Raw genomic sequence first — 19,336 nt, forward strand, 5'->3', positions numbered from 1 at the left:
TTTCTTTTTTTTTTTTTATTCTTACAATATAATATATCGCAACACTTTCATATAAATCCATTTTTATTTAATATACTTTATTTATTTAATTACATTTACATATATCGACAGACATTAATTATAAACAAGTGCCATTCAAAATATTAAATCCATACACTCTATATAATACATTTTTCCCACTAGCTAAATGATAAATATATATACATGCTATATAAAACAAATCAATTTTATTTATAAAAAACGAAATAACTTCACATAATCCCAAGAATTCTTATTTTTTAATGTAAGCACAATATAGGTACATCTCTTATATAGTATTGACTAATTATTTGCTATAAAAATATATTTTATACCGTTTTCTTATAGAAAGAAATTTTACAGTGACATTATAAACAGTACGTGATGACACTTAAAAATTTAATTTTGCGAAACAATGGATTCATGCATGGTATTATAATTAGTACATTATGATGTTATGATAAAGATGAATTCGGAAAATAAATCGACTTATAATTTATTTTTCCCTAATAATTGTATCATCTAATTAACATCGTTCATTGTATTCTTGTCATTAGTTCTTTTTTTTTTTTCAAGAGTTCTCAAAAAATAGGTTCAAAATAAGTTTACTAATTTCTTTTTTATCGCCAGATATAGTTATCAAATTTTTTCTTCTTAATTTATAAACTATAACTATTTAAATTTTTATTATAAATATATCAATAGCAATTAGGCCAAATTATAAAATAACAAATAGTGTGAATTTATAATAGATGTTATCTTTATTTCAAATTAATAACATCTATTATTAACTTACTAATAATAGCATTGGTCGACATGATAAAAATTTCCTGAAAAAAAAGATGGTTGTTGCACGGTGCAAGTAAATAGTTTTGTAATATTGAAGATACTTGGGCAATGTTTAAGTATTCATTTAAGATCTTTTAAAAATTTTTAGCACATCAGGTTCGTCCGCTACGATTTTGCAAAAATTGCCAAAAACGCATTTTTTAAGGATTTCAATTCCATTCTCCTAAAAAATGTGACATGATAGACAAATTTTGAGGGCAGCATCGTTTTCAGCGTTCGAAAATCTATCGGGAAACCGCTCTCCTATTTCAGGAAACTTTTAGCATGTCGATCAGTGTATTACAATAATGCCATGAATAGTAAAATAACACTTATTTTAAACTTGTTATTTAACTTTGGTTGGAAGTGTGAGAAAATACATCTCTTCATACTTGTATATCGTTCTCTTGCGTTCTTAACATAGTCTTTTGAATTAAGTTCACAAATATATTAATATGCACGCGCGTGTTTTTATTTATATATTAAATTCATAACCGTATATTACATTGACATGCATTGCAATATAGAGCGCTAAAAATCTTCACATTCTATGTATGTAAAATATAAAAGTAGAAAATATATATATTGAGATGCTATTCAGTTTTAATAGAAAAATAACATAATGCAATCAGTGTACACAGTACTCCTAAAGGACAGGCAATCTGTAGTGCTAAGTTGACATTTAGCTAAGTCTTTTTTAGAAAAATGAATATTTTCGTTCTCTTTCAACTATAGCAGAAACTATATAACAATTTTCCCCTCACTATTCTCATAGATAAGAGATAGTATTAATGCATCTAAACCGTACAATTGCTCGGTAATTCCATAGTAAGAATAATCGATAAGTTTCTCGCTGCTACATACACTCACATGCAGAAAAAAGTATCACACGCTTTAACATAATTATACATTCCGCATATAAATAGTAAATTCGTAATGCCTTTGCAATCATCGGACCTTACTATTAAAAACTATAGCAAATATTACATTTGCACTTCAAATGAAAATTCGAATCTCACAAGGCATGAGCCATACGCCACATTCATTTAAAAATTTACATTAAAAAGTTATATTTATATAACTGTAAATATACAATATTACATATCATCTCGCGTAACGTCAGTATGCCAATTATTCGCATCCATAAATTTTTACGAAAAAGTGCAAACTGTCATATTTGCGAAAATTATCTATATCTAAAAATGTAATTATGCAGACTAATGGGACACATCGATTTTCCTCATTATGATTAATGATATATACGGAAACAGTATGTGACAGAGGAGCCAATTTGAATGAAATGATTTTGTTTAAACAAACAAATATCACGCAATATGCGCATTATGAAGCTATGACTAGAAATGATATTACTATTTATTCGACTTTTAGTCGTTTACTGAATTCCTCTTGCTGCTTTTCCCTCCACTCCTTCTTCGGCTTGATTCTCTTGAGTTGGCCGTCCCTGCCGTTCAAATATATAAAATAAGTATACCATATTTATTTGCAATTCTTCGTAGAAAATTCCCATTTTCTATGAAAAGCTTTCTATGAAGCAGCATCGAACGTACCATTGCAGATCGACAAGGCCACCTTGCCGCGCTATCACAGATTTCACTCGATTTGCAAAATCGATGGCACTTTCTCCTTCCTTTCTCTGCATTGGAGGGAGATACCACACATCGCAGACTATAGCCCAGCTGGACATCATCATATATAGATATTGTATCATCGAATATCGACTGCTGTTCCAAAATGCGTCCCCGAATCTTGGATCGTACTATACATTGAAGAAAAAGCATAAGAAACATTGTAAACAACGTTATACAAAGATATACATCATATATATTGATAAAACAATTACTTTTATAGCCACAGGATAAATAATGCTGCCGACTTCAAAACTGCCTTTTTTGAATTGCATAACCGATGTATTGTTGATACATGTACCCTCCGGGAATATGAGTATCGGTGGGTTTGTGGGATCTGATACGTGTTGCTTCAGCCTACACAAAATTATTAATGTATAGATTAATAATTATATCCTACAAAATATGGACAATATAAAGAATCGCAAAAACATAATTGCATTTAAGTAATCGTACCTCTTCGCAACTGATTCTCTGTCTTTGACCTCGGAGCGTTCAAACCATATGTGTGGGGAGGCACGGGCAAGAGCTCTTTGTAGTATTCCTAAGAAACCACCATGCCTCTGACCTATCTATAATAAGAAAGGGAAATAAGACGATCTGATCTGCATTTAAAAATTATATATATATTGTTTTCCAAAAGTCGTACACTTCCTCCGAATTATAGATGCTGAAGAACAGAATGGCAATTATTTCAATGCTATAATTAATTATAATCGTAAAAATGTAAAAAAAATGTTTCTTAAATAATAAATCATAAAGTATTAACATAAATTTCTTTATTATAATATAAATTTCCAGCTTAGTTTTCGTACATTTAACATTTATACCTTCTGAAATTATAATAAATATAGATTTTTCTCATACAATTTTTCCAAAAAAAAAGCCTGATCAAATCAGCCACTGAGAAAAGTATGTACGATTTTTGGAACGTTTCAATTAGAGCGATTATGACAATAAAATTATTAGTAGTAATGAAATGCATGAATGTTTATTCAGTAACAGAACATCGTTCTAAAGATGTTCGGAAAAATATTATGATTAGGCAAGGCAAAAAAAAAATCGTGCAAAAAAGCAATTGTAAAAAGGTATCCATATGAATAAGCAGAATGTTAGAAACGTACCAATGAGTAACAGTTGTCACACATGAGTACGAGCACGTCAATGGGAGATGTGTGATTAGCTACACATATGCCTCTGACAGGTCGATTCTCTGGATTGTTGTAGGTGATGACTGAAGACAGAGCACTGGATAAGATAGCAAAGCACATTAGGGACAACTTGTAGTTGAGCCACCGCTTCACGCGACCCTCGGGAACGTAGCCCACTATTGCAGTGCACAGTGTCAGCCACATCACCTGTAAACCACAAGCTTTGCACCTGAGAAACGTGGGATTCCCTCTCTATCGTTGCTGAGTACTACCTGTAAACCAAAGTTACAGGACACGTTACCTGTAACATTTACCAGTAATGCGCAACAACTTCTGTAACACTAGTAACGAACTCCTGATTCTCGACCATACGAAAGTGAACCGACCAAAATCCGCGTTATTTTGTTATTACGTGATAGGCACCATGAAGGAATTATTATACCTTTGTATGCAGTGTTATACCATTAAAAGAAAAAAGTACCGTACCAAAACTGTTTCACACAGTTTGAGTAATCCAGTTTATATAAATATATGATGTCATAATTGAATATATATAATTATTTCGGTTCCTGTACCATTCCCAAATATGATAAACTAGTCAAATTCAGTCAGTACAAAAGCTATTAATAAATAGATATGTTCGCTACGAAGCGATGATGGTGCGACGCTTAAAATCTTTAAGCTTTTAAATATATTGCCCAATGATATATTAGATATATAAAAACTAAGCTAAAAATCTATATTATAATAATGAATTTTATATTAATACCAGGCCTATCTTGATTACTTAAGAAACATTTTATTTTTCTATCATTTTCAATGATTAATCAATTGCAGCATTATTGAAATAAATGCCATTCTTAACGATCTTTAGCATCTGTAATTCAAAGAAAGTCCACGACATATTACCAAAGAGAATGTTGTTTGCATGGACAAAACGCAGACGTCGAGAATTGCAGACGTGTGATTCGACACGCATACCCCTCCGTTTTTTGGTTTGTACTCTGGATTGTGAATCGTGATCACACCCGAGGTACAACAGAACATGATCCTGAATGCAATAAGGGAGAACTGGTTGTTCACCCAACATTTCAAACGGCCATTCGGTAGAAAGCCGATAAAAAATGTTACGACTAGTAGATATAGTACCTAAGAAGCTTTGATATTAGTACGTATACAATTTTAAATTTATTAATTTTTACGTCTGATCTTAAACTTAACAAACTTTAACTTCGGTGCCGCAAATTTAAAACGTGTATTTAAAAATTACATCCGGCTTTTTTGCAAAAAATTAATATCTACTATCTAAAATGTGCTAGCTAAAAATCTATATTAAATTGATTTTATATCGCTTTTCATTGACTTTATATTGCTAATAAATAGGATTTCATTCGGGAAAAACTATCAGTTGTCGCAATTTTAGCCGCTTACTATGTGTTATTACAGCATTTCTATATTCATATCAGCACGAGGGGTCAACCACTATGGGAATTAGTGTACATTTTTTTAGGAATATGTTGCCAGTATTGCGGTAATACAATACTAGCAATACACTATCAATAGACTATAACAGACGGCAGCAATAGATGGCAATATTACTGACAATACAAAAGTAATACAGTAGCAATACTAGCAATAAAGTGTGTTGTATTGCTATAATTGGCAATCACTGTACATTTTTGTAGTAGTGGTTGACCCCTCGTGTGAGCATTACTATATATATTATATTAGATATAGAATATGTAAAATAAATATCGAACTTACCCCTACAAAGCAGAGAAATATCCTTAAAGGTAGCAGGAAACAGTAACGCATGACGAATCCGAACATCCATATAAAAGTTAACTTCCAAGAGATGAACTCGTACTGTCTATTCGTTCGGGTTAACAGATTCCAATTCTATAGGATAAATCATTAAAACATTAAAAATTGTCATTATGCAAATTATACGATTATTACAGTCGATAAAATATTACCTTAAGTTCTTCAGCTTCAAAGCGTGAAGTCACCTCGTCTTCTATAATAGCTTCAACGCCCGCTCTGATGTAATCCAAACTTCCCAGCGCAAATCCGGATCTTACCATTTCAAAGGAATTTTTTTGATTAAGGCTATCCTAAAATATTCAGAAATAATTGAGATATGGCTAAATAAAGTCTAAAATATGGCGTTATTTTGTCAAACTTGATAAAAATATAATTTATTTTATATAAGGTTTTTTTTCTTTAATTTACCTCTTTGTCATCCATCATCGACGGTTCGTGATCGTTTTTAAGGCTCGATTCGTCAACGTGACTTTTGTGATTCTGCATCTCCGGCTCGGGGACCAAGATTAGATCCTTCGATCTGGCTATCACCGAATTACTCACATTCCCGTTTTGCATTTTAGGCGATGTCATCGTTGAATCCTTTTCCGTGATCGTCGGTGACTCCTCTTCTATGTTAAGATTCTTATTTCGATCCCGAGTACCGTTCCTTTTCCTCACATTTTCGATGTTTTGTCGGCCGTACTGCAACACAGTAAACGTGGCGTAAGTCGTAAAATGCGTGTAACAAGTCAATTATTTGCGTTTGTGACTTGAATTTGTGGTCTTTGCAACAACTACAATTTACATTTACATGAACCTTAATATGGAAAATTTCTTTCACAACTGTTTTTAGAATCTCAAGGCTTTTTTGCTCTTACATTCTTTATGCTTTGAAAAAGATATACCGTTATTACTTGAAACCGAAAATTTCTTGAATAATCTAGTTTAGTAGCAAACATTATATCTGATGAAACAATTCATACTATTCTGTGGATCATTAAACGCTGAATAATCTAATGAAATTCGTACTATTCTAGATGAATTATTAACAAAAAATATTTTGTGAGCCTTCGAAAGATGCGGCAATCATTGTGCCGGAAAAAACAAAACCTAATTGTTTCAGTAAATTTAAAACAGAATTTTAAAATATCAGCCTTAATTTTCTACAAGTATAATAACACAATCTTATCTCGCTTATTTTTGTTTTGTTGAGATAATAAAATTTACTTTTCATTTTAATACCTATACTTAAAGTGTTTTCGCAACTACTGTGCAAATACGCAGTAGGAAAAATAAATTATATTGAAGAATATTATCGAGATCATGCAAAATTTAATTTTATGCAAAATATAATTTTACTTTCATATATAATTTTATTAGCTATTTAGAAATATATATAATTACATACTTTATTTTATGTATACTTTTAGAAATACATATAATTACATACTCGTACTTTATTTTATGTACTTTTAAAATCATTATTCGCAACGCAGATGCATTTGATTATCATTACCGCGGAATCAGCAATTTCAATTCAAGGAGAGAGGAATAAGGCAATCGTCCCACAACAAGTTGCGTAATACGAAAATACTTCGTTGCAGGAGATAGCGAAAAACAGATGCACGCGCATGTTAAGCTGTAGGTATATGCATATGTGTTCGAGAAACGATACGTCGAAGATAGACATTCTTTGCGCCATGAGAACGTAATCCACCGGAAGGCCGCCTTAATAATTATCCTCTAGTTATAATGAGACTTTGATCTTCGTTCATCGATTGATAATGGCGAGATAATATTTATCAACTTCAGCAATGAATCACAAACACGGTACAGGAGCAAACTCCAGAAAAGTGAGATCAAACACGCGTGAACATCGCGTGTCCATGATCATCGGTTGCTCTGCTGACGTATATAGATTTTGATACGATAGAAATTTGATCAATTAACGGTCAATAACTTCTTGAGATCAAATTAAATTGTTTTTTGATTATTCGAAAGATTGCGACGACAATTGAATGCATTACGATTTTTATTAAATAAAACATAACGCTTACTCAATCTTGCACGTCGTTAAAGAGATTAAAAATAACATTTTGATTCAGAAATATATTTATGCAGTTGTCAAAATACACTCAAAGATGAATTTATTTGGAAAAAGAAGTCTATTTTTCATTGTACGTTCATTACTTTCGTCCAGTTGACATGCTGCACATTATCGCGTGCGCAATTATTTGGTATGAGTGTATTCAAGTGCGTTAATTAATTCCGTCGACGCAAACACGTCAAGTCACTCCTGCTGTTTATTGAATTGGCACTTATTCAGTGCGTTTGTACCAGGTAAATTAATAAGAGTACATTTGTCTCTGCATTGTAGAGTTACTAGAAAATCGAGAATTGCGTAAATCGGAATTAAACAAATTATTAGTAATGTCTATTAAAATATTGTAAAAAAAGAACTTTCTAATTAGTTCCTGTAGTTTCTATCAATTTATATTGTAAACTTTGTATATCGGTTCGGTTAGAATATAAAAATTTTATGTCATTTGAATTCGAGTGGTTATATTAGTAAAATATGACCTCCGATTTAAAACGTGGATGATCGATTTTAGATGTATTTTTAGGATTTGACCCCTATTGACAAGTGCAGCTTTATATGGATGTTAACGGACATGTCAGTTGGAGACGTCGAATACTTTTCTGTGTAAATTACTATGACGTTGCATTATTGATGCAACAATGTTAAACTTGACAGTCATGCACAAGTGCAACGTGTACCTCCCTCCATAAGAGCAGATGCAACAATTTTCTGTTTTTCTTTCTCTCTCTCAATGTTATGATAAAGAAAGCTATGTTAGAAAATGATAGAATAACAATGGATAATAAAATATTAAACAATTATTTTATTAGTATTAAGAAGGATTAACGGTTAAATAATTTAAAATAAAAATCTAAAAAATTTACATAAAAGAAATTATTTTGAAGAAATAATTAAATTTTCTCTCATTAGAAATTCTCAATAGTCCATATCATACATTTTTATATTTAAAAAATAAAAAAAGATAAAATTCACAAAATAAAAACCGCGCGAAACAGAGAGAGAGAGAGAGAGAGAGAGAGAGAGAGAGAGAGAGAGGGGGGGAACAGAGTGTTAATTTTCAATATTTTTAATAAATTATTATGAATTAAAATGAAGTATTTGCAACATTACGTTTCTCATAATTCTATTTACGAATGTCCTTCCATTTTTAACATTTAAATATACCATTTACCATTAATATTTAACTTTATAATAAACTTGACTGTGATCCGTATAATAATATAACGAAGCTGGATACGTATACTGAATGGCAGGAAAAAAAGATAAAAAGCGAGAAGTGTTGTTTACCAAAATTATCTCAATTTCCAACAGATTGGATTATCCTACCGATTTTACGCAACGAGATATATCGTTGAAGTGGTGTGATGTTTCACCTTTGTTATCGAAAAGTCCAACAGTGAAATTTCAATTCGATAGATAAAATGTTGCAGATTGCAAGCAACAGACCGATAATACATTCGATACTAATTATGCAAATCCGTTTTACTTACATCTTCCATGAGAAGAGATTGATTATGATTTCGTTCAAGTACCTCCTCATCTTTAACTTGTCGTTAAAGTTAAGATTGCGAGATAAAGGAAAAAGCACATAGATATACTTTATATTTTCAGCTTTGTGCTTAGAAACCTTCGTTCCTTCCGTAAGATGATCTTATTGATGGTACAAAAAATGTGTAGTGCCAGATAAAATTTTCAGATAAAATAATTATCTAACACAAATAAGAGATATTTCTTACAGTGATTGACATGAATTATCACATGTTGATTGTGCACTTCTCACATTAAGACCAACAACCACGTGTTGACAGCCGCGTATATACATACACATACATGATGACATCTCACGTTTCATATAACAAATCGCGCGCCGCACAGTACATATGCTAATGACTGCTAAACGAGTATCAGCGATACACAGTTTGGAAATAAACGGCGTAGTTAAAAAAAAGCTTTGTATACTGTTTTAAAAGAAACAAAATTTATATAGCATAGCAGCGTTTAAGATCGACTAATTTTTTTCGATGCTCGCGAGAAAGGAGAAGCGATTAATCTGCATAATAATGCATATGTTATGCATTATGTTTAATCGTTACGTTGCGCAGCATTCATGTTGCGATAATTCGTGAAAAAATTACGCAAGTTACTAAATAATCGCATTTTAGTCGATACTTCCTCACGCGCTTTGATGCGCGAATCACAGCTTCAGTATCGCATCTGATGATTGACGACACATGTGATGCGAACGTGTGAGAGAACATCCGGATCACGCGGCACTCTACTCGTATATCCGCGGGCTTTCTCCCGAGAGAAATTGCACGAGACCTCCCACTAGCTCTAATTGAAAAAGGAAACCTAGACATTTCACAATTGCACAAAATAGGATTTATATACGATAATTAGATTCCCTATTATATTTTATGCACGAAAAGGTATCAATAGAAATTAATAGCGTTAGGTTGGTAAACGCTAAAATATCAATTTAATTTTTAAATTTCATTTATTAATTTTTACTCTTACTTAAATTTTTGTATTTAACGTCTTATTTAATTTTTTAATCATTTTTCTTTTTTTTTTTAATTTAAATAGAATTACATAAAAATATGAAACATATGTAACTTCTAATATTTAATTCCTTATTAAAAAAAAAATATTTTTAGCATCATATTTTTATGAGTTATGTGTGAAACGCAGTTCGCATTTTAAATGAGCATCATCAATCCTCATTAATAGTTAACAATGCCATTTTAAGAAAAGATTGATTGGGGACAAGCTGCATAAAAATAGCACAGGGCAGTTAGAAGAAGCACGAAATCTTTAATTTTACAGTCGGGATATCAAATTTTTGTCGCTTACAGAGAAAAAAAATCACGAAAACTCTGGAATAATCATGAGAATCTGGAAAATGTAATATTTCCATAATGACAAATTACATTGAAAACAGTGTTGCGGAAATAATTCTAATATCAATGTATTAAAATCGTAATAGTCAACGCTATTCTGCATTCCGAAAGTAAAACGAGCAAGTTTTTCAAGTTATAAAATGACTGATTGCTCTCGAAGAGTTATTGGCTATTTAACATCGATTCGCTTAATTTAACAATAAACGCGGATGTTTTGCCGATCAATTGTTGCAAAAAATCGATTAGTCCATTGTGCCGGCATAGTTAATGATACTATCGTTTTTTCGAGCGAACTTTGAATCGGTTATTATCATTTTTACAAACCATTATCAGATGTATCGGTTTATCTGATCTTGACATATCTATGAAGATTCACTTACAGAGAGATCAAAGCTTTTGTAGTATGTGAAAGATTAGCGTTTAACAGACTTTCATTTCTTTACACGATGAGCTTTCAACTCGAATCGATTGTGTCGCATAATGCATTCCATTAAGAAAAATATTTTCTTGTTGTAACGATTAAGGCCTTCGCCTTAAAAAACAAAATAAGCTTAAAAAAGAAACATTATTGCACACAATTGTTTACAGCGTAAGCAAACAAAATTATTTTGTAAATATGCCTTACGTAATATTCGCACATTTTCACTTGCGATTGCAACAGTCGCTAGGGATCCACATTTGATGTATTCGTGCATCTCGGGATACTTTACAATGCAGAGACAATAAATCGTATCGATCAATGATAGAGAACATATAGGAGCTAAGTGAATCTAGGTTACATATGTATGTATAACTTTACACACGCTCTATAGATCAAAACAACGGACTCGTGTAGATCCGCGCACAGATTTCACGGACCAAAATAGTTTTCCTTCAATTGTGTTAGTGTGCTTCGGTCGCGAATAATAACCCAAAAAATAATCTTGCTTCATGTGCTATTCATGAAGAGACTAATCAAAATTCGTTTGAACTTTACCCATTTTAACTCAACAAGATTTTCATGCGCTGAATTCACACAATAACAAGATGTTCTTTTATGCAAGATTTGACAATATACTTAAGGTCAACTTAAATATTAAAACGTTGTATGAATATCGATTTAATTTTCATTATATATAATATATATATACATATATAGATTAAGACAGTAAAAACAAGAAAATAATTAAGAATAAAAAATTAATTTTATTAACTGTTATTTAGAAATATTTAAATATTAAGACACTAGTAATTAAGCAGAATACAAACAGAAGTATATACAAAATATAAACTTTAAAAGCGCAAATAAATTAAAATCAATTTTTAACTTAGCTCACCCTCGGTATTCCTCAATTATAAATGTAATTTCAAGGAAACTTTATTTCAGTTGTATTGCAATTATCATAGTCAAATCGTAACAGCAACATAGCCATGACAAGCAGAGGCTGTGAAACCTCTAACTAGTCTAACGTAATAGATATTTCTGCAAATTAAATACGCGTACGTTGCAAGACTAAATGCCTGCACAAACTCGATTTGAAACAGAGATCATATCAGTGATATCAGTTTCCTCGAAAATGTAGAGCGAGATAATGAAGGTACAGCGTAAAATCGGGCATTGCTCTGATTATCGCGTGAACAAGGAATATTTTACAATGCAAAAAAAGATATGTGAATTGAATAGAACGTTTCACTTTTTTTTCGCTTCGAAACGAACAATAACAAATCAATTCATGCAACCAAAAACGACGTAAAGCTGTGATGAATCATGAATCATGAATCACTCCTTATCTTCGTCTTTCGTTGTTTTTCGAAGTTTTTTTTCGACTCCTATATATTTCAAGATATGTTATTATTAATAACTTAAATATTATTTGCAAAATTTATTTTAAAGAAGTATAGCTAAAGAGCTTTTTACAAAATTTATATACGATATCTACGTTTAATATCACAATGTTTCTTCAATGTGAAGTTACTTTTGTCAGTAAAATCGGGACATTATCAGTGTTTTTGTATGCACCGATTGTATTACACATATTGTACTGTAAATTTAATTATCATTCAAGACTCGTATAGAAGTTTCTAACGTAACGGTGAATTCAAAGTGCGAACGCGCACTCGCGAAGACACTTCGTCACCGCGTACAGAATCCAAGACCGACAGTTGCGTAACACGCTCATGACATTTCTAGAGATAAAATTTCGAACAGTTTTGCTCTATTCTATTATATTAAAATATTTTATCGAATATTTTTATTAAAAATATTAAGAATTATGTTGCTCAGTAAACGCAAAGAAATTTAGATATAACGGTGCAAAGTTATAAGTTTCAATAAGTACAATTTAAAGATAAAAATTAATTTATGCGTTTTATGTATTTATGTATTTTACGAGATTGTAAGTATAATCATATGTATCTACAGATTTCTTTTTATAAAGATTTATAAAGAGATCAGGAAATATTCGTTATTTCCTTCCTCGACAAATCTCAAAATAAAAAAAAATGACTTGTATATATTACATGTACACACACACTTTTTTTCTTGTAATTTAAATAAGATAATTTTTTCATAAAATTTCTAGATCTTTAAGAAATGTCTGTTTAATAAAAATTTATTTCCATATTAATATTATATGTTATTCAGAAATATATAGTATAATTCTGTTTACTACACGTTCCTACGATTTGTAGAAATATAGTTTATATATGCAAGTCATAAAAACCACATGTTTTTTTTTTACTGATAATTGTAAAAATATATATTTTTTGCACGTATATAGATGATACAGCACATTGATAAATACGTTTATTATATATGTATTTTACCGGTATTATCGAACCAGAAACGATAATTGACAAAAAGTCATATGTGTGAACATAAATTATTCGCATGTATAACTTTGCGCTTGCTTTCTTCACCTCTGGCGTCACAGTACAAGCAGTCAATCCGAGGTTCAAGGTAACGATAGATTCTCAAGTTTTATATGAAAAGATATTATAAGGCATTATGTGAATTCTCTTTTACTGAATGTCAGGTATGCTTCGTAAAAATCTACGAAGTTTCTTCCGGTTTCTGCATTAATCTTTATAAGCAGAAAATAATCGTATTATTAAATTAGTAAACCGGAATAGAATCATTATGCTTGCGGGATATATGTCGCATTTTCTTATAGCGCTCAAAACATTTCGATTAGACCTTGTGGAATATAGTCGGTGACACAGTAAGTTTCTCGTTCATAAAAATGATTGTGACATGTATGATAAGCGTTTTCACTTGGTTGTTTCATAGATAAATCATTCGCCTATGTTTAATATACTTTTTTAGTATACTTATTATAATTACACAGTTTTAAATTATCGATAACTCAGAAATCATAATTTTTAATAATTTCTAAGTTATCGATAAATCAAAACTATATAAATTTAAAAAATAATTAAATTATTATATATAATTTTAATTTGCAAATATTGATCACATTTATTAACAATTTGGAACATTGAACTATTGTTTATGAATGCAACATTTACTGGAATTAAGTATTACATAATTAGGGATTTCAGAAATTTTAGAAAAAAAATGTATTTTATAATATAAATTTATAATAACGCCGAACAATTTTATTTTATCTTTCTTGCACAAGTGTTTGCGTTTTGCATTTCTTGTCCATTAGTGTTCAAATATTATCATTTCAGGCTTAAACTTTTTGTACATCAAACAAAGATAAATGTGACTAGAAATTAAAAATTTAAATTTCTTTTCAATTTATAATAATTTACGTTTATTGGAATATTAGTCTACATAATGCATAACGAATTAAAAAAAAATAGTTAAAAAACGAGTTTAAAAAACAAGAAATTAATCTGACAATGAATTATGAAAATTGATAATAGAAAAATGGCATGCACCATTTAAAAACTTATTAAAAATGAAAATATAGTATCTGCCATAGATTTAATTCAATTATCGATTTTAAATTTCAAAATAGAAAATCATTTTAAAAAAAGATGGTTTTAAATTATATATTTATTATTCTATTAGTAAACAGATATTTTTATTATTAACAGTTTTTTATTATTAAAAAGATCAAACATATTTATGTTAATAATATAACTTTTACATTTTATAAATATTAGCAAAATATATCCAGGTAGTAGATATACAGTTTGCTAATATTTAGCAATGAATACTAGCAATGAATAGCGCGCATATAATGAACAATTATGCAAATATTTCTGATCCATAAGAATCAAACAATTCAATAATTTAAGCTTCTAAAATGCAAATACGTTCAAACACTGAAATGTGCAAATCCTTCCATCTTTCGCACATTCTTCTATAGCTATATGTTTTCAAAAGTTATTTAATGTCAACAAGTTATTTCTGATTTTAGTAGTTATTTCAGTAGATCGTTTACTAGCTTACTTCTGATTTCAGGTAGCTATTTTAAATCCGAGTAATACGCTTCACGTATAATATCTCTACTTAAGAAGAGAATTTAGGAATATTTATATATTAATTATATTTTTATTATTCATAATTAATTACATTTTTCGTAGCTAAATGAGCATTCAATTATACATTATGAATAAAATAAAATTATGCTGTTTCATTAATGATAATTGACTTAAAAAAATGATAAGATAAAGTAGTTAAACGTTGGACAATGGACAATAAAAAGTTTCATGTTCAAGAAATCTAGGTACTTAGAGTTAGTACAACATATTATTCATTATGATTTAGTTACTAAAACGAAATTTAATTTAATCCAGGTATGCGTGGAATTAAGAAAAAATATGTAAAGCGTGAAATATTCGATATATTTTTTGGAGAAAGTGCCTGAGAATCTCTTAAATTTTATTAATATCCAACTTCTCGCGCATTCAAATGACTAGTCCTTTAAAAGAATTAACCTTTTCAAGCATGCATGCCATTCTCTATTTTCATACATAATTGTCGTTCTTCAATGAACGGATTATATTTAGAAAATAAATAAGATTTAGATTATCATAAATAAATCTTAATAAAAAATTAAACTGAATTTTTAAATTTGAATATTCAATATCGGAATATTCCTAAAACGTGTACGTATTACAATTTTTGCAGCAATTAACAATTCAGAATAGAATTAAAAATTTTTTCATCTCAATAAAAGTGATCTTAGCAAAGAGTTTATTCAAATTATTTCAGTTAATAGTTGTTTTCGCCATGAAATTATAACATTACGTGTCTGACGTCAAAAGCGCCGCACCTCGATGCAGAATAATTTAAAATAGAAATCAGGGACAATCTAAGTCATCGCGCGATCTAATTGTAAGAGGACTGTGTGAATCATTAAATTCGGTGTTTCACAATTACACCGCGTTAATTAAGAAACTCGGTACTTTTCAACGGTATATTTTTTTCGACAAGTGTCCCAGATGAAAAGTTTGGAACGCTTCCACGTTCCTCATCTGCATTCCTCATTTTCAAGAACTTAACTTGTACAATAAAATACGTAAAATACGTCTATACCTCTATACACAAGACTACGGATGCCTCGACGGTTTAGACGTCGAGTTGTTATTACTCCTAATGCATGTGCACATTTACAAAAGCGAGAGATCAAGATCGTTCGACAGAAAGAGACACCTTACGCACGTCGATTTATTTCGTTTTCCAAAAATAAATCGAGCTCGCGTAACGTTGATAAAAACGCTTCTCACCGCTTCTCGATGGGAAACTGTACTTTGATGTGATCGCGATCATAAGGCACAAGGCGGGTACAAAGGTCCTACGGTAAGATCTATTTATAATAATCTAAATCTTATTTATTTTCTAAATATAATCCGTACATTCATTGAAGATGTGAGATGAACGACAATTATGTGTGAAAATAGAGAATGGCATGCATGCTTGAAAAGTGCGGAAGGTCAGTCGTCTCGCGCGCTAATTAACTTGCGACCCACAGAAAATCCCTCCTCCAACTCCGCTGCATCCGTCTCCGCTGGACCGCGCGAGAGAATCACCGTCCACCGGAAATCGTCCGGAGCATTCCGTTTTTTTTTTTAGAATCGAATTAAACAAAACAAAAAAAAGGAACTAAATCGATCCTTCGTTCTCGCCAGCTGCGAAATCGCTGGGTGATCGTCGCCGAACGTCTTCTTACGCGAGACGCGGCTACGCAATGACGCGTAAGGTTACCCGACTCGCGTTCCCCGACGCACGTGCCGCAAAAAGCATTAACGTGCTTCAGGAAACGGGACTCTCTTCCGGCAAAAGGCGAGGCGAGACAAACCGGGTCGAAGGCAAACCGCGACATCGCAAATATCGCGAGGTGTGTGTGTGTGTGTGTGTATGTGTATGTGTGTGTGTGTGTGTGTGTGCGGTCCGCGCTGATGTCCAGGAAACGACCATCCGGGAGCGCACCGGTTGATCTCTCTCTCTCTCTCTCTTTCATTGACATACGAGATCGACGGAGCAGAAAACCGGGACTATTGCAACTCGGGAACTCACCTCGAAGAGAGCCAGCAGCAGCTTGATGTATAGCCTACGCACACCGAGGGACTTGCCGACGGACGCAAGGAATATGATCGCCAGCAGCAGCATGAGGAAAGGTGTCAGCAGCAACGAGAACGCGAACGATATCACCGTCCATAACAACGCCATTTTGCTCACTGCCGCGAGCTCCGTGCTCCGAACGGTTCGAAGTGTCCGAACACCGAGCCGTTTTTTCGTCTACGATTATCAACGTGTAATGGGTGGGTTAAGGGGGGTGGGGGGGGGGAGAGGTAGCAGGGAATCGCATCCTAGATGGGAACACTCGTTGGAGTCGCCTCTAGACGCATGAAACATGACGCGCCATCTACGAGCAAACTTGCGAATTAACGTTAAAACCTTACCAGCTGTTTAAATACCTGCAGACTCCTGCAATATCACGTTCCACAGCGATCGGCGATATCGACGTGAAGTATTTTTTATATGTCAATATACACATAATATATATATATATATATATATATATCTATGTATATATATGTATATATATTATATTCAACGCATATAAAAAAATATTCTTGTTACGCAATAAAATAATTTTGTATTTGAATTAAAACCTGCACGGAAAGGCAACAATCGTTTTCATAAATGCCGCGCGGCGCGCGGCGTACGTATTAAAGTCCCTAGTATCACATTCCCTAGAAGTAAAGTGACATCCTTGTCCGTCAGGCCGTCAGCTGCCGCCAGCAAGATGTCGACCGCCGAGTTGAATCCGAGACCTTTGCGAGTTTCTCCCTTCATCAAGGTTAAAAGGAACAGCTTCTCTTATTCTGTCGTATATTCTCCTGCGTGTCTTCCTCGTGCATTTTATTTCACGGCGAAACCCGGTTCTTTCCGACTGAGTTTTCACCGTCTTCTCGTCACGATCGGGGATTCATTTTTTATGTTACATAATTTTTCTGCTGTTTCGCGAAAGTATTTCAAATTAATAAATACATATTAAAAAAAAAATAACTGGTGTCAACGGCTTCCATTGTTAGGTCAGCTCGCTTCGATTTTTCATTGAAGGATATCTTGATGTTGTCTCTCGATTTTCTAACCTTAAAGGAAATTTGTAGTATTTCGCTTTTCGTGTAAATATTCGAAATTCATTTAGTAATTGATTTTTTAGTCTATTATCTAGTGAATTAAATTTCGCTGTCTCAACTTGTTTTATGAGTGACACTTATAATACCAGTTAATATTTATTTCTCATTTTATAAACATGAAACTATATAAACAATCTGTTTTTTAATTGAATGTATTTGTGCCTTATAGTTTTGCCGTTGGAGTCTGCTCCTTACTGGAATCGCTTATGGCGCGTATCATCACAGAAGATTCAAGAGAATAGAAGATGCTCGCAGAGCAGAGGAGCTGAGGCTTAAACCTATGCGCGACGCTAAGCTAGCCGAAGAGAAGAGACTTGCTGTATTAGGTAAAACACTTGATTGCAGATATAAATATAAAAATAAATATTGTCCTAAGCTCCCTAGCGAAAATAGAAACGGAGCATAAATTGAATGTAAGGGAAAAGTGACCAAAGCTTAAAAACTTCTAGGAAGCATAAATTGGTGCAACAGAATGTAAAAGACGTTTTAATTAGCCTTCTCTTTTAAGCTTTTGTCACTTTTCCCTTACATTCGACTTATTATGCTTCAATCCTTATTTTTGATGAAAATATAATATAATACTTAATAACAAGAAATAAAAGATCTCTATTATTGTGTAAAAAATATATTTCGTGAAACTATCAAATGTTTTTTTAATCAGTTTTTTCATCAATTTGATATTTTATGGATCTCTGTTCTGATGTTGTGATTCTTTGAATCACAATTGAAAATAAAATACTTTGTGCAAAACTAGCCAAAGAACTTTTCATTGGTCAAAAAGTGATTAAAAGAATATTTGAACTTTTAGAGATTGTGTATAAAAATATTGTATGTAAATGTGTTATAATGTAGATTAAAATAAATTTTTTTTTCTTTTCAGCGGAACAAAAAATGTTAGACGAGTTTTTTACTCCAGCCAAGACACCATAACCGCAATTTGTTTGGCGTTAGTATATAAATATATACATACATACACATATATGTATGTATATGTGTGCGTGTGTTACGAAATTTTGATTGATTTGTATGTATCTATAAAACTAGTCGACATGCTACTTCAACATCATTGTCACTATCACAGATAAGTTCTTCTTCTGTTGTATAAAAATAATAAATAAAGATCTGTGAAAATATAATAAATTGTGTACAATAATGTGCAAAATATACATGAAAACTGAGATTTTATAGTATGTTCCAATGCTAAATACACTGTTAAATATATTGCAAGTAAAATACTTAAGATTATTGCAAAATATATAATCCCATTCTTCTAATAATAAGTAA

At 31.7% G+C, this 19,336-nt stretch overlaps 2 protein-coding genes across 4 annotated transcripts; one reads left to right on the plus strand and one right to left on the minus strand.

Annotated features, from left to right (window-relative positions):
• Nucleotides 1-756: 756 nt before the first annotated feature.
• Nucleotides 757-17,155, minus strand: LOC105453367 (glycerol-3-phosphate acyltransferase 3). Of its 3 annotated transcripts, none has more exons than XM_011695261.1 (9): nucleotides 16,923-17,155; nucleotides 5,876-6,151; nucleotides 5,620-5,757; nucleotides 5,408-5,542; nucleotides 4,553-4,792; nucleotides 2,949-3,064; nucleotides 2,708-2,849; nucleotides 2,415-2,623; nucleotides 757-2,308 (listed from the first exon to the last, which is right to left on the minus strand). In XM_011695261.1, exons 1-9 carry the CDS (start codon nucleotides 17,073-17,075, stop codon nucleotides 2,221-2,223), a joined length of 1,497 nt encoding a protein of 498 aa, XP_011693563.1. In that variant the 5' UTR covers nucleotides 17,076-17,155; the 3' UTR covers nucleotides 757-2,220. The 3 variants fall into 3 exon arrangements, with proteins under 3 accessions (XP_011693563.1, XP_011693565.1, XP_011693566.1); XM_011695263.1 differs by lacking the exon at nucleotides 4,553-4,792 and adding an exon at nucleotides 3,617-3,850 and having other exon boundaries at nucleotides 16,923-17,154; XM_011695264.1 differs by lacking the exon at nucleotides 4,553-4,792 and having other exon boundaries at nucleotides 16,923-17,153.
• Nucleotides 17,156-17,600: 445 nt separating this feature from the next.
• On the plus strand, nucleotides 17,601-19,188 carry LOC105453368 (ATP synthase subunit e, mitochondrial). The gene is made up of 3 exons (XM_011695265.1): nucleotides 17,601-17,709; nucleotides 18,222-18,378; nucleotides 18,933-19,188. The coding sequence occupies exons 1-3, from the start codon at nucleotides 17,656-17,658 to the stop codon at nucleotides 18,980-18,982; spliced, it is 261 nt and encodes an 86-aa protein (XP_011693567.1). The 5' UTR covers nucleotides 17,601-17,655; the 3' UTR covers nucleotides 18,983-19,188.
• The last annotated feature ends 148 nt before the right edge of the window (nucleotides 19,189-19,336 follow it).

This window comes from Wasmannia auropunctata, unplaced genomic scaffold, assembly GCF_000956235.1.
Source record: "Wasmannia auropunctata unplaced genomic scaffold, wasmannia.A_1.0 LD336000.1, whole genome shotgun sequence".
Taxonomy (NCBI): domain Eukaryota; kingdom Metazoa; phylum Arthropoda; class Insecta; order Hymenoptera; family Formicidae; genus Wasmannia; species Wasmannia auropunctata.

Coding starts and splice junctions, on each gene's coding strand:
- LOC105453367 (XM_011695261.1), bottom strand. CDS start 17,075: ATGGCGTTGTTATGGACGGTGATATCGTTCGCGTTCTCGTTGCTGCTG. Junction 5,758..5,875: donor CGATGATGGATGACAAAGAG/GTAAATTAAAGA, acceptor TGAATATTTTAG/GATAGCCTTAATCAAAAAAA. Junction 4,793..5,407: donor TATTTCTCTGCTTTGTAGGG/GTAAGTTCGATA, acceptor AAAGCTTCTTAG/GTACTATATCTACTAGTCGT.
- LOC105453368 (XM_011695265.1), top strand. CDS start 17,656: ATGTCGACCGCCGAGTTGAATCCGAGACCTTTGCGAGTTTCTCCCTTC. Junction 17,710..18,221: donor GAGTTTCTCCCTTCATCAAG/GTTAAAAGGAAC, acceptor TGTGCCTTATAG/TTTTGCCGTTGGAGTCTGCT. Junction 18,379..18,932: donor GAAGAGACTTGCTGTATTAG/GTAAAACACTTG, acceptor TTTTCTTTTCAG/CGGAACAAAAAATGTTAGAC.